The sequence below is a fragment of the Malaclemys terrapin genome, chromosome 19 (assembly GCF_027887155.1).
Source record: "Malaclemys terrapin pileata isolate rMalTer1 chromosome 19, rMalTer1.hap1, whole genome shotgun sequence".
Classification (NCBI taxonomy): Eukaryota; Metazoa; Chordata; order Testudines; family Emydidae; genus Malaclemys; species Malaclemys terrapin.
Window position 1 is genome coordinate 15,329,313 of NC_071523.1, and position 12,170 is coordinate 15,341,482.

A 12,170-nucleotide genomic window follows, 5' to 3' on the forward strand; every position below is an offset into this window, starting at 1 on the left:
GGAGGTGTCAAAGGAAAAGGTGATGCAATAGAAGAGGCCAGTCAGTTTTCAGGAGGAAGCAGTTTACACCTAACGTGATTTGGACAGGTGAGAAGGCAACAGTGTGGAGTGCAGCGAAATGAAAGGTTACGAGGTCAGGCACCAAGAGAACCATATACCGTTAGTGGTTCTATGCTGAAAACGCCGAAGCTGAAGTGGATGAGGGAAGTGGAGAAGTGCTGGATCAAACCCGATAGCCTTCAGCTTAACAGAAAACAAGAACCTTAACAGAGGGCACTGTACGTGCAAATCAAAGGGAAACATTCCAACTGCACAGAGGCCACCTCTGCAATGCTGTGTGCACTTCTAGCTACAGAAGACATGATTGATACTGGTGTAAATCTGGCATCACTCCACTGACTTCAAATGAAGTGACTCCAGATTTACACTAAGATCAGAATCTAGTCACCAGGAAGTTGTCCCCTGAATAACAGGGACTAAATATCAATGTCCATTCTCTGTACTTAAAAGGTAACAAGTGACCATTTCACTACAAAGGGCACAACTCTGCAGGCTTTACTCATGAAGTCTATGGGCATTTTGCCTGAGTATGGCATGAGCAAAGACTGCGGTGTTTAGCCTCTAGTAAGTACCACCACAGGCATCCTAAAGCCTTTTTCCAGCACTCACTCAGAGGGGATAGTGCAGGTGGCCTGAGGTTTACTGTGGGCCCCACCAAGTGTACAGGGCAGGAAGACAGCACGACTACGTAAATGCTGAAGACTCACGTAATCCAGCTTTGGCAATGGCATGTTATGTAAAGAGCACTGGCGTGATCTCTGTGCTCAACAGGAGGGAGTGTAGATGGAGAAGGGACAGTGAAGGGCTGGAGAGAATAGGTTTTTATACTGGGGGGTGGAGCGGGGAAGCCATCCAGAGTCTGCTCCAGTGGTAATCTGGAGCAACTCCAGCAAACTCAGTAGGGTTATTCCAGATTTACAGCTCATGGGTGTAACTGAGATCTTGGCGTTCCGGGAGTGGCCGTCTCACAGTTTCGAAGGGAGCAGACAGGAAAGAAGCCATGAGGGAAGACAGGAAGTGGGTGGCACACCTTCAGGACATAGTCTGCCCCACTGACATCAGTGGCAACGCTTTCCTTGACTTCCAAAAGAGCAGGATCCGGCCCTTTAGCTGAGAAAGGAACTAAAGGAATTGGGTGGCGTTTCTTTACTGCTCTAGCCCTGGATGAGTGCACAGATTTGAGTGGAACCTGCTTGCTCGTGCTGCACCCGAGGACAGAAATATGCCCACAGAGCGCAACCAGCAGATGTATAACTTACCAAGGGCAGCAGCTGGTATGCGGAGCAGAACTTTTATTAAAGGAATCGGACAAGTATTTGATGGAAAGAAATATTACGGTGTATCACTGCTAGCTTAACAGAGGGGATAGGGCACGGGGAAGTCTTCCTGGTCTCTTGTGTTCCTGATTAAGAATTTCATCCTTCAAGATCCTGAGCTTCTCCTGTTAGGCACCGAGCCCCCAAATCCCATTGACTTGAATGGCATTTGGGGGGCTCAGCACTGAGTGGGACTGGACTCTTAAAGGAGCCCAGTGAGGCTTTCCATGGTCATGCACAGTCACAGGTTGGGCTTCCAATTTTATACATGATCTCCAAGCCCTCTGCAGAAATGACAGCGTGGTGATGGTATCTCTGCCGAGACACCGGGAGCACGTCAGAAACACAGACCGTAAAATCCAAAGTGGCTCTGAGGAAAAACAGGTCCCCCCACACTCCCGCAAAAAAAGAAAAACCAAAATAGTCTTGCCAGTAAATGGAAATGGAGCAATCCGGATTCCCTGGACCTGCTGCAGAAACACCCTGCTCGCATGCATCAGCATGAGGGACGACAGCATTTAGGGACACGCATACAAATAGAAATCCCCTTCCCAGAAAGGGGCGAAGGAGGAAATCTGACCAGGGAAAAAACCCAGCTGCTTGAGTTAGCCACTCAGGCTGTGGGCGTCTGATTTTAGTTTTCTTCCCTGGCACAAAGCCCATCGCCGGCGACGAGCCTCTCCTGGCCACAAAAAATTAGCCTCACTGCTTCAGTAACACTAAACACATCGCACTCTAGTCCGGGACGCAGCTAAGCTATGGCTTTGACCAGCTAGCTACTGTTGGTTTAAAAAAGGGAGCTTTGCTGGTTTAAACCTGAGAGCATGTAAGGTGGGCGGCCATGTCTCTCCTTCCTACCCCGTCCCGGGAGCCTTTTGCAGCAGAAGATCTCTACCTGCAGCTTGCCTCCTCCAGACTTAAGAGGCCCCCGCGTTAGCATTTGAAACCAGCTCTGACAACTTCCAAACCTTGCAGTCACCCCATTTGCTAATGAGTACTTCAAGTTGCTGAGCACCGTTGATAAGAGAGGGCTCCAGCAACAGCACGCTGTCCAACCAAACTTTGTTCATACGATAATTCGGTGTAGGGCTGATCTATAGCGCTACAAATACACAGCAGGTTCCAAGCATATCATCCAGCCGTATCGTTGGTGATGTTCTTCTGCCGATAAAGGGTTTTCTTTTCTTTTTTACACTAAACTCGTGCGCTCCCCGCACACTCAAACCCACGAGCCACGGTCTGTGGTGTGCCCTGAATCTCCTCCTGTGTGAAATTGACCGTCTCTAGTCAAGCATGAGAATTACACACTAACAGGAAAGTCCCTCTCCTGCCTCTGTGGCTCTTGGCCTATCTGCCGTAGGCATCAGAATCAGGCCAATCTGCAAGAAACACCAATATACACCAAAGGTGGGGCTCAGGCGGCATTCTTGAATTCAGCCCACTTAAGACAGCAAAGGAGAGGCAGGTGGGGAGTTGTCACTAACACTCATCTATATTAAGGCTGATGAACTCCTGTATACACTTCCTGTACTGGAGCTCAGTGGGGCTGTTGCTGGGATATTGACCTGGTTGTCCGAAGGGGCCCTCGGCTTCTCGCATCTCCTCGTTCATTCGAGCCAGACGCAGCCTAGAGGGAAAAATAGAGAAGAGGTTTTATTATCCTTTCCTGACTAGACCTGGAGATTGCTCGCAAAGCAAGGCCTAGCTCCAACCGCAATATCCCCGAAGGTAGACAACACTTACAAGGTGACTATGTCTGCATTGGCTGCCTGGACTGCAATGCTGAGGGGGTCTTGGCCATCCTCGTCCACTGCGTGCTGGTTGGCACCTCGCTTTAGGAACAAGCAGACCTGGCTGAAAACGGGAAATGAAAGACGTCAGAGCAGAAATACAGGCTCCTGGGCTGAGGTCCGAACCACAACAGCGGCACTGTGGGGCGCTGTGCTTCTCATGGCTAGCCTGCTCTCCTGACGGGGAAGAGCTCCCGCTCAGGCCAGTGCACAGGAGCAAAGGGTGTCAGAGCGGCAGCCCATGTGGGTCTCTGCACGAGTGACAGTGAGTGAATGGGAGACCCAAACTCCATCGCCCACTCAGATGGCTCTAGTGGCTAGTGACACCAGATCATATGCAGTATGGCCGTTATGCCCCGTGCTGGCCCTCGGCACAGGGGTGAATTGCACCCCAAAGGGATGCGTCCTCAGAAGCAGGGGTGATCACACTATTTACCTAACTTCAAACCCACCCAATCACTGCATGACCGAACCGAACGTTCAACTCGAACTTTAACATTAGAGGATTCGTCCAGGACACGCTCATAGAGCACTCGGGGGAGCAGGGAAATGGGAGCAGAGAAGGGGGAAGAGGACAATCCACAGGGTGAAAAACAGAGCTGAGACTGGAGAGAATTTGGGGCAGGGACTGTCTCTATTTGTACAGCACCTTGCACAATGGGGGTCCATGACTAGGGCTCCTACATGAACAATAATAATAATAAATGCACCAAGCAGCTATTAATCAAGAGCAGAAAGAGGAGAAAGAAATAGTCTAATAAAAATAAATCTATGTTGGGCCTGGCTCTCCTTTCATTTATACTGGTGTAAATCAGAAGTAACTCCACTGAAGTCAATGGAGAGAGACAGATCAGAATCAGACCTACAGCATATAAGGCTCCATTTATGCCAGCCTGGCTTTATACAGGGGAATTGGGTTCTTCTGTCCTCAACCCACCAAACAGGTTGTTGTCCAGTAGCTAGAAAAACGTGTGATTTTCAAATAGCTGATTGACCAAAACCCACCAGCCCACCGGGACTCTTGGGTCGACCCAACCTGTGGGCTCAGGGGTGTGTTTGGAGAGGGAGGGAGGGACTTACCCAGTGTGTCCCAGGTACGTGGCGTGGTGCAGAGGAGCTCGGCCCCGGATATCTCTTTGGTTAACATCTGCTCCGTTCTGGAGTAAGAATTCGCAGGCTATCAAGGAGCCCTGTTTAGAAGAGGGAGAGAGTTTTGTTGGGTCCCGTTGCACTGCTGGAATGCTGATAAAAGCCCAGGCTGCTCCGGGGAAGAGTCAATCCCATCCCAGGGCTGCCCCACCAATGTCAGGCATAGCAAGAAAGGGAAAACCCCAGAATAATCCATTACAATCGGAGAGAGAGACACACAAGAATCAATGTCCCCAAAGCAGCTCCGGAAGGGTCTCCCTCCTTGTCTAAGCAGGCCAGACTCTCTGAATCCTCATCTGATCCCTTCCCCAAGAAGGAAAAGCTTCATTTCAGAGAGGGAGTTTCTAATTAGAAACAGCCAGCACTGGGGTGGGTACCAGGGGACGTGCACACGGGTGATGTGCAGGCCTCCCTCTGCCAATGCACCTTGATCTGGACTTCTGCACCCCCCTGCTATCCCAGTGCTGGCCCTCACCTGCCACTCTGCCAATGCACCTGAGTCCTGGGCTGCAGCACCCGCTTTAATTCCAGTCCCAGCACTAGCCGCTTTGCAGTGTGAACAAACAGCCTCTAATGCCACCAAACGAGGCACTTGGCATCTGAGACCGATTTAAACAGAGGACTCTAGGGCATTAACCAGCTGTATTATCAGTTTTGCTGAACCAGTCCCCCAGCTTCCCCCAGCGTCTGCGTAGTCAGTGCTGCCAATCCTACCTACCCCCATCACAGCTTGAATCAGAGGAGTTTTGTTTTCATCTTCATCATTCACCCAGTTGACCTCAGCTCCATGTGCCAGAGCCTCTGCCATGACAGGCAAGTTCCTGGCCTGTGCTGCCTTGTAAATCAGCAGGCCGGGGTGCAGCTCCCGCAGGTCCTCCAGGTCCGAGGCCTCCTGCTCTATCTCCGCCTCGCCGCTGGACTCCTCCGACACTTCGCACTCTGGTGGGGGGCAGGGAGGGGACGGAGAGAGAGGAGGGATGAGCCAGCGGCACAGACACCATGTTGAGCTTTGCCAAGGGGGCTCCCACTTTCCCATTTTTTATGCTCCCTCCTGGCCTTTTAGTGCCATGTTTACTGATGGGGCTCATGCCCCAAGCGCACTGGGTGAAGGGATGATCTCTTCCCCTCCTGGGGACCCCTGGCAGGAATGGAGCAACTGCCCCCACCAGGGAAGAACCTGGGCAAGGCGAGGGCAACTCTTTGGAGAACCTCCGGGAGGACTAGGGGGTGACATCTTCCCTCTCTAGAGAGCCCAGGCATACAGGGTGGGAACTGCTCCTTGCTCTGGGGCTCAGGGCACGACACACGGGGCCACTCCCCTTGGCCACGCTGTGGGGAGATTACCACACCCCTGGAGAGCTGACAGCCCCTCGAGGATTGTTATGGAGGTGTGTTGCTTGGCGAACCCGTTCACGCTAGTGCCCACACCCCAATGTTCTGGTCAGGCGTCCCTTAGCACGATGCAATGCGGCGTGTGCCGATGAGGCGACGCTGAGGCCTGTCTGCAATGGCGCCGGGCCTGCTGCATCACTATCGCTGGCTGCGTGTCACACTCACCTTCCTCCGTGACGCTGTCCACCACCGAGCCGAACACCAGGACGTCGGTGCTTCCGTCCGTGCTGCCACCCAGCCCGCTGTCGCTACTCAGACCTGCGGGGCCAACAGAAGACAAACCAAGATCGTTTTAATATGAGGGCAAACTGCAAAGCCTGCTCGTGGTGTAGCAGGGCACCCATCTCCCCGGGCTGCCCTGCGTTCACGGAACGCTCCAGCCTTCTCCGTTGCATCTCCTTCAGGCAGGAGCCCCAGGAGGGGGGCCTGGAGGCTGTGAGGAGAATGGCAGGCAAGGAGCAGCAGCAGAGAGCGCTTTACAGCAGGACCTGCGGTGTCAGAAGCCAATAATGACAATGCTCTGCTTTTACCCTTAGCTGCCCCAGCATCGCCCTCCTGCTTGCTTTCCCACCACCCTGCAGGAGTCACTGGCATGTGCTGACCCGTCACTGCCTGTGGTGGGTTCATTGGCCAGCTCCCCGGGCCGTTAGTTTATATTGTGCTTCACATCTGCCAGGAGCCACCCCTCTGCTAATGAACCCCTGGGGCTGCTAAATATCCCAGGGTGGGCAAACACGTCACAGAAACTGAGGTGCAACGAGATGAAGCGACTTGACCAAGGACACACAGCACCTCCATGGAAGAGCCCTTTTGCACTCTGCCCCCACTTCTGTGGAGGTGGCAGCTGAGAAAATGCCAAGGGGGCAACCACCGTGGCCGGGAAGAAAGGTCTCCAAAGGGATGCTGCCCCCACCAGGGTGGGACTGAGCAAACATTGGCATGTTGCACTTGTTCTGTAGCGCGCCGCACCCCGTCAGGAACCCACACTGGGTTCCAGCCGAATTTCATTATCATATCATTACAACGATTCAATATTACAATGAATGGTTTCTGCCTGTTGCTTTGCTGGGGGTGGGGGTCTGAACTAGCACCCCCTGCTGGTCAGAGAGAGGGGAATCTACCTCTGCAAAAGCTGTACATGCCCCTCCAGCCCTGGGAGGAAGAGCAGCAGCAGGGGCTGGAACCGAGGTGCAGGTCCCCGAGAAAGACTCCCCTCATCCCCATCCACACCTCGGAACCCATCATGACCCTTGCAAGGCTCCCTTCACCCTCCAAACCCCATCCCCCTTCACTCGCCCATTGCTGGCTCCAGGTGGGTACAGTGGTAAAGAAGAATCGCCTCCCCGAGTTTGTAATCCTGTTCTTTTTATGTTTGTAGTAAGTGCTCTCCTTCCCTCCTGGAAAGGGTAGAACCTTCCGCTCCAGGTCCCACTGGAGTTACAGCTGCAGCCAAACCAAAGGAGAACCTTCCAGCAACATAGGAATCCGCCAGACTGGATCAGATCTGAGGCCCATCTAATCCAGCGGCCAGCACCAGAGGCAGCAGAGGGAGGTGTAAAACAGATGTGGGATAATCTGCCCCTCACATTCGGTCTCATCCTCATTGCAAATAATCCCTGAAATATGAGGTTTAATATCCCGTCCAAAAATTTGTTGTCATTAATTATAACTCTGGATATTCTTGATAGACACAAAACCACCCCATTCCTTTGCGAATCGCTAGCAGAATGGGATGGTCCCGTGGAGATATGGGCCCAAACCAAAATCTCCAGGGCTTGGATATACCTGAATTTAGGATCCAGATCCAAATCAAGATGCAAACTGGGCAACTTGGGCCCATCGTGACTCCCAATGATAGAAGTCAGTTACTTCCACTGAGTTAACCCACAACCTCTCACTTCAGGATTTGGTGGTTGGAACAGCTGTTTAAAGATGCCATCAGGACACAGAGACCTCTCAGTGATGTCCTGTTGCTGGCTTGGCTTCCCTTTAAATGCAACTGCATAAGCAATTTTTCATTCTGAATAAAGAATTGGCCAGTTTAAAAGCAGGCTTCTGATCTTGCAATTCCCTTTCAATAGAAAATTATACTAAGCCTTGGCCGTGTAACCAATAAAAAACAAGTGCAAGAAAAATAAAGAGAAAAATCAACCACCGTTAATTTATAAATGCAGTCATTTTGTGTTAAACATTTTGTTCCAGCTGTTGACCTGTTACATCAGTGTAAAACCAATGATGTAAGTGGAATCACTCCAAACTTAAACTGGGGTAACGGAACAGAATCTAGTCCAAATCCGTAGACATCAGGCACTTTATTCTTCGTCAGTGCTCTTGATATGCCACTGGGAAATTAGTAATAAATCGCTTTTAAGAGTGACACATATATTTTTCATGGAGAGATGAACAATTTTGTCAAGCGTTTCTGTTTAGTATGCACAGCAGAAGAGTAAGGTTTGATTTTGTACTTGTTTAACATAAAGAACAAGTATTTACAGGGGTGGCCGATTGATTGTCAATCCACTGTCACTTTCTTGTACACTAACGGTGGAAGGCTGTAAGAGCTGCTAAGCGCTTCCCACAGGGCACTTCGCATCTTGCAGGATCAACTCCCAAGTCCTTTTCCTGTATAAAAAATGACGTACTCATAAAAGTGATGGTGTAATAGCATCATCCAGAGCCAGGAACGACAGGGGCAAGATCTTGCCATGACACACACACAAATATTCCAGTGCTGGCGCTCCCCTGAGCACAGGGTGCCAGTTAGGTTGAATAGTGCTGCATGGCAGATTTGTTATAGGGACAATGCACCCTTAGACACAAGAGCGAGAACATCAGATTCATTTCACTTGTGACCTTGAAGCAGGATTTGAGTCCTAGTTGTCAGAGGTGCCCAAAGGCCTGGGAACTCCTGGGCCATAACTACAGCAGGGAGGGAAATTCTTAGCATATAGTTTATTTGGTGAATTTTGCTTCTTTTCCTTTTTTTTCCAAACTGTCCCTGAATAGGCCCCAAGTTTCTCAAATTTCTTCATTATTCAAAATAATTTCTTGAAAAATGTCAGTGACTAATCCTTGGTCCCTGGATTGCTTTGGATTAGTTCCCTGCAGGTAATGGATATCCAAAAGGTAAACTGTTTGGATTGGATTCGGTCCCAGAGGCTGTTTCTGTCTCTTTACTCTTTGGATCAGGTCTCCAGTGTAAGAATTAAAATGTCACCTTGTGTGAATATTCTGTAATGTGTCATTTTCGATGTGCTGCTTTGACAAATGTTCCTGCCAGCAAACTCCTCGCCGTGTTTTGTAGAAAGCGAACGCAAAAGAGAAGCAAATGCAGCCATCCTAGGCTAGTTTGTTAAAAATGTGAACCAATATTTGAGGGAAACTGTTTACAGTATTCGCCAGCTCTGGCCAATAAAAGCCCAGGTTCTGCAATCGGATACACACCTGTGCCCGTGTGCAATCTCTTTGGCTTCAGCAGGATTCTGGATATGTGCCGGGGCAGAGGTCTGCCTCCATAGATATGAGTGGGGGATTAGGACCATGTGCACTAAGGGGTGGACTTCGTTCTCAATAACATCAGTGCAAATAAAGTGCAACTCCAACGAGGACAATGGAATTACTCCAGATTTACCCCAACGGAGTGAGCGGCCTATGGCATGTCCACAGACTCTGCCAAAGCACGCACCTGACTCGGCTCCCCCGGAAGCCAGTGGTAAAACTCCCATTGCCTTCAACGGGAACAATGTTAGGACAACGCTGAGTGCTTTGGAAGAGACCAGCGCTAGCCATGCTGGTAAAAGAATCGTTTCAGTTTAGCTAAAAATTCTGAATCCAGGAGTTCTCTGAAAAGTAGCTTTTCCTGCTCGTTGCTCTGGCATCTTTAAAGCCCGGACTCAGCAAAGCACTAAAGCTGGTGCTTAACTGATGTCAGTGAGACTTAACGTGTACTTTAAATTAAGCGTGTGCTTTGCTGAATCAGAGCCTAAAAAACTTCAGCTTTTTGTCTTAGTAGAATGTCTACCTATCTATCTCTGATCTTCCTAAGGTATCTATCACAGTGCTATCTGAGTTCCAGTGATGTGATTGCGAAAAATACATCTAAGTTTTGGTTGGAACAAGTCATATCTTTGGGGCTCTTTTGCTGCTAGCTGCTATGGTGTCACCTTACCTCCGTCCAGGAGGAACGGCATACCGCTCCCACCGGGACCAATGCCACTCCAGGGGCCAGCTGCCAGCGGGTGCTGCATAGAGATGTAGCTGGCACCTAAGAGGAAGGTGGACGGAATGTGAGGGGAGTTAATCGTCACAAACACACACAAAAAAGTTAGCAATAAGACTTGCTAAAAAAAAAAAAAAGAAAAAGAAATAGCTGGTGAAATGCACAGGTTGGGGGTAAAGAGCGCGAAAAAAATCCCCTTCACCAAAATACAAACGCCTGGGATTGACTGGAAAGAGATTAAAAAAAACAACCAGTGGAATAAAAAGGGCAGTGGGTCGGGGTTTGTGCAAGTAACTCCCCATCACTCTCTTGAAACATTTCCCCCAGTGTGTGTGTGATTTGGTCATTTCACCGGTGAGACAGATACCTTGCCGTTGGTCGGGTGCAATGCACATGCCCTAGAAGAGGTGGGAGGCAAAGACGTGCCAAGAGGAGAGCTGTGTTATTTGTACTTACTGCGGGGTCCTGAGCCGGCGCCGGTGTCAAAGTACGAGAAGAGGGAATCCAGCTCGTCGGGGCAGAAGAGAGAGTCCCGCCGGAATTTCCTCTCCAGAGTGGCAGCTGTTTGCAAGGAGGGATTTTTAAATACGGTGGAGGAAAAAAGACAATCCCATGGTCACATTTGTACAAGCTGAGCCTGCACGTCGAGCGTACTTCAGAAATGTGCAAATCTATACAGATAATAAACAGGGAGCATGGAAGAAGTGGTAAAATCACCACCATCCCATGACATTTTGGGCAGTTGGTAACCCTAGGACTGTATTCTGGGCCAACTGAGTAAAAACAATAAAGGAGGTTTGAACCTAATGAATGAACAGAAAGTTGTGGTATAAAGGAAGCAGAATAAGGGGCCTGCTGGTCACCTCAGTGCAATGGTCCCATCCTCTACTATTAAGAAGGTATGTTAGGAAGATACAGCTTGTTAGGAAATTCCATGGGTAACCTGTGCAAAGGACATGCTTGTGCAGTAGCATTAGGTCTTATAGCCTCTGCAGGCTGCAGCCACTACGGGGAGACAGGAGCACAGACACTTTATCAGATCTACCTACAGTAGAGGAATAAATCTGTTAGTCTTTAAGGTGCCACCAGACTCCTTGTTGTTTTTACAGTAGAGGATGGCATAGTACCCACACACACACACACACACGCACACAAAGGTGGGGGTGGAAAGGCAGCTGCAGCACAGTATATAGGAAAGAAAGGAGGGGAATGGGTTCCCACCTGATGAGAGCGGGGCCGGCGATGCATTTCCTGCCTCATGCCGGTACTTCCGACGAGCCGTAGGTGCTTTTGTGGCGCTGTTGTGCCGCTGGCATTTCTTCACGCTCCAGCGCCGGGGTTTCCTCTCGTTCTCCGCCAGGGCCTCCCCAGTAGGCAACTTCTTGAGGAACTTCTTCTCCACGTACTTGACCTTGATCCAGGCTTCCTTGTCTTGCCTGAGGGCAGTGCAGGAAAAGGCATTTACTGTGCCACAGGTGGCTCATTTAAACCTACCAACGAGAGAGCCTGGCAACTGCAGGCTCTTCTCACACCGCGAACCCTGAGAGCACATGGGGAGGGGCTGGCCTCCCACGGCGCTGGGACAGTTCATGCCCCTGATGTTCAGGCCAGCGAAAAATGTAACACCAGGCTTGTTTCCTAGGGTGGGGCACAGCAGGGATGCTGCTAAGCTCGGGTGATCAGGGCAGAGCATCCTGGGCCCAGCTCCCCAGTGCCTTGGACCTTGTGAGGCCGGATTTTACACCCACTTTGTAAATGACTACGGGAGAGGCGAGGCCAGGAAGAACCAGGCACGAAGAGTCAGGATACTGGGGGTCTGTTGCTAGCTCTGCCACTGACTCACTCTGTGGCCTTAGGCATGTCACTAAAGGCAGGTTTCAAAGTAGTAGCCGTGTTAGTCTGTAGCCGCAAAAAGAACAGGAGGACTTGTGGCACCTTAGAGACTAACAAATTTATTTCAGCATAAGCTTTCATGGGTTACAGCCCACTTCTTCTGATGCATAGAGTGGAACACACAAACAGAAGATATTTATACATACAGAGAACATGAAAAGGTGGAAGTATGCATACCAACTGTAAGAGGCCAATCTACAATTGGTATGTGTACTTCCACCTTTTCATGTTCTCTGTATGTATAAATATCTTCTGTCTGTGTGTTCCACTCTATGCATCTGAAGAAGTGGGCTGTAGTCCACAAAAGCTTATGCTGAAATAAATTTGTTAGTCTCTAAGGTGCCACAAGTC

The 12,170-nt window shown here is 50.1% G+C and overlaps 1 protein-coding gene across 1 annotated transcript in view; it reads right to left on the minus strand.

Moving 5' to 3' along the window:
* Positions 1-248: 248 nt before the first annotated feature.
* ACAP3 (ArfGAP with coiled-coil, ankyrin repeat and PH domains 3) overlaps positions 249-12,170 on the minus strand; it is a 153,622-nt gene continuing 141,700 nt past the window's right edge. Inside the window, exons 18-24 of the mRNA XM_054009321.1 lie at positions 11,148-11,362; positions 10,383-10,487; positions 5,873-5,965; positions 5,034-5,254; positions 4,247-4,356; positions 3,120-3,230; positions 249-3,003 (exon numbers count right to left, since the gene is read on the minus strand). Coding sequence (XP_053865296.1) covers positions 2,856-3,003; positions 3,120-3,230; positions 4,247-4,356; positions 5,034-5,254; positions 5,873-5,965; positions 10,383-10,487; positions 11,148-11,362 — 1,003 coding nt within the window. The 3' untranslated portion in view covers positions 249-2,855. The remainder of the gene's footprint in view (positions 3,004-3,119; positions 3,231-4,246; positions 4,357-5,033; positions 5,255-5,872; positions 5,966-10,382; positions 10,488-11,147; positions 11,363-12,170) is intronic.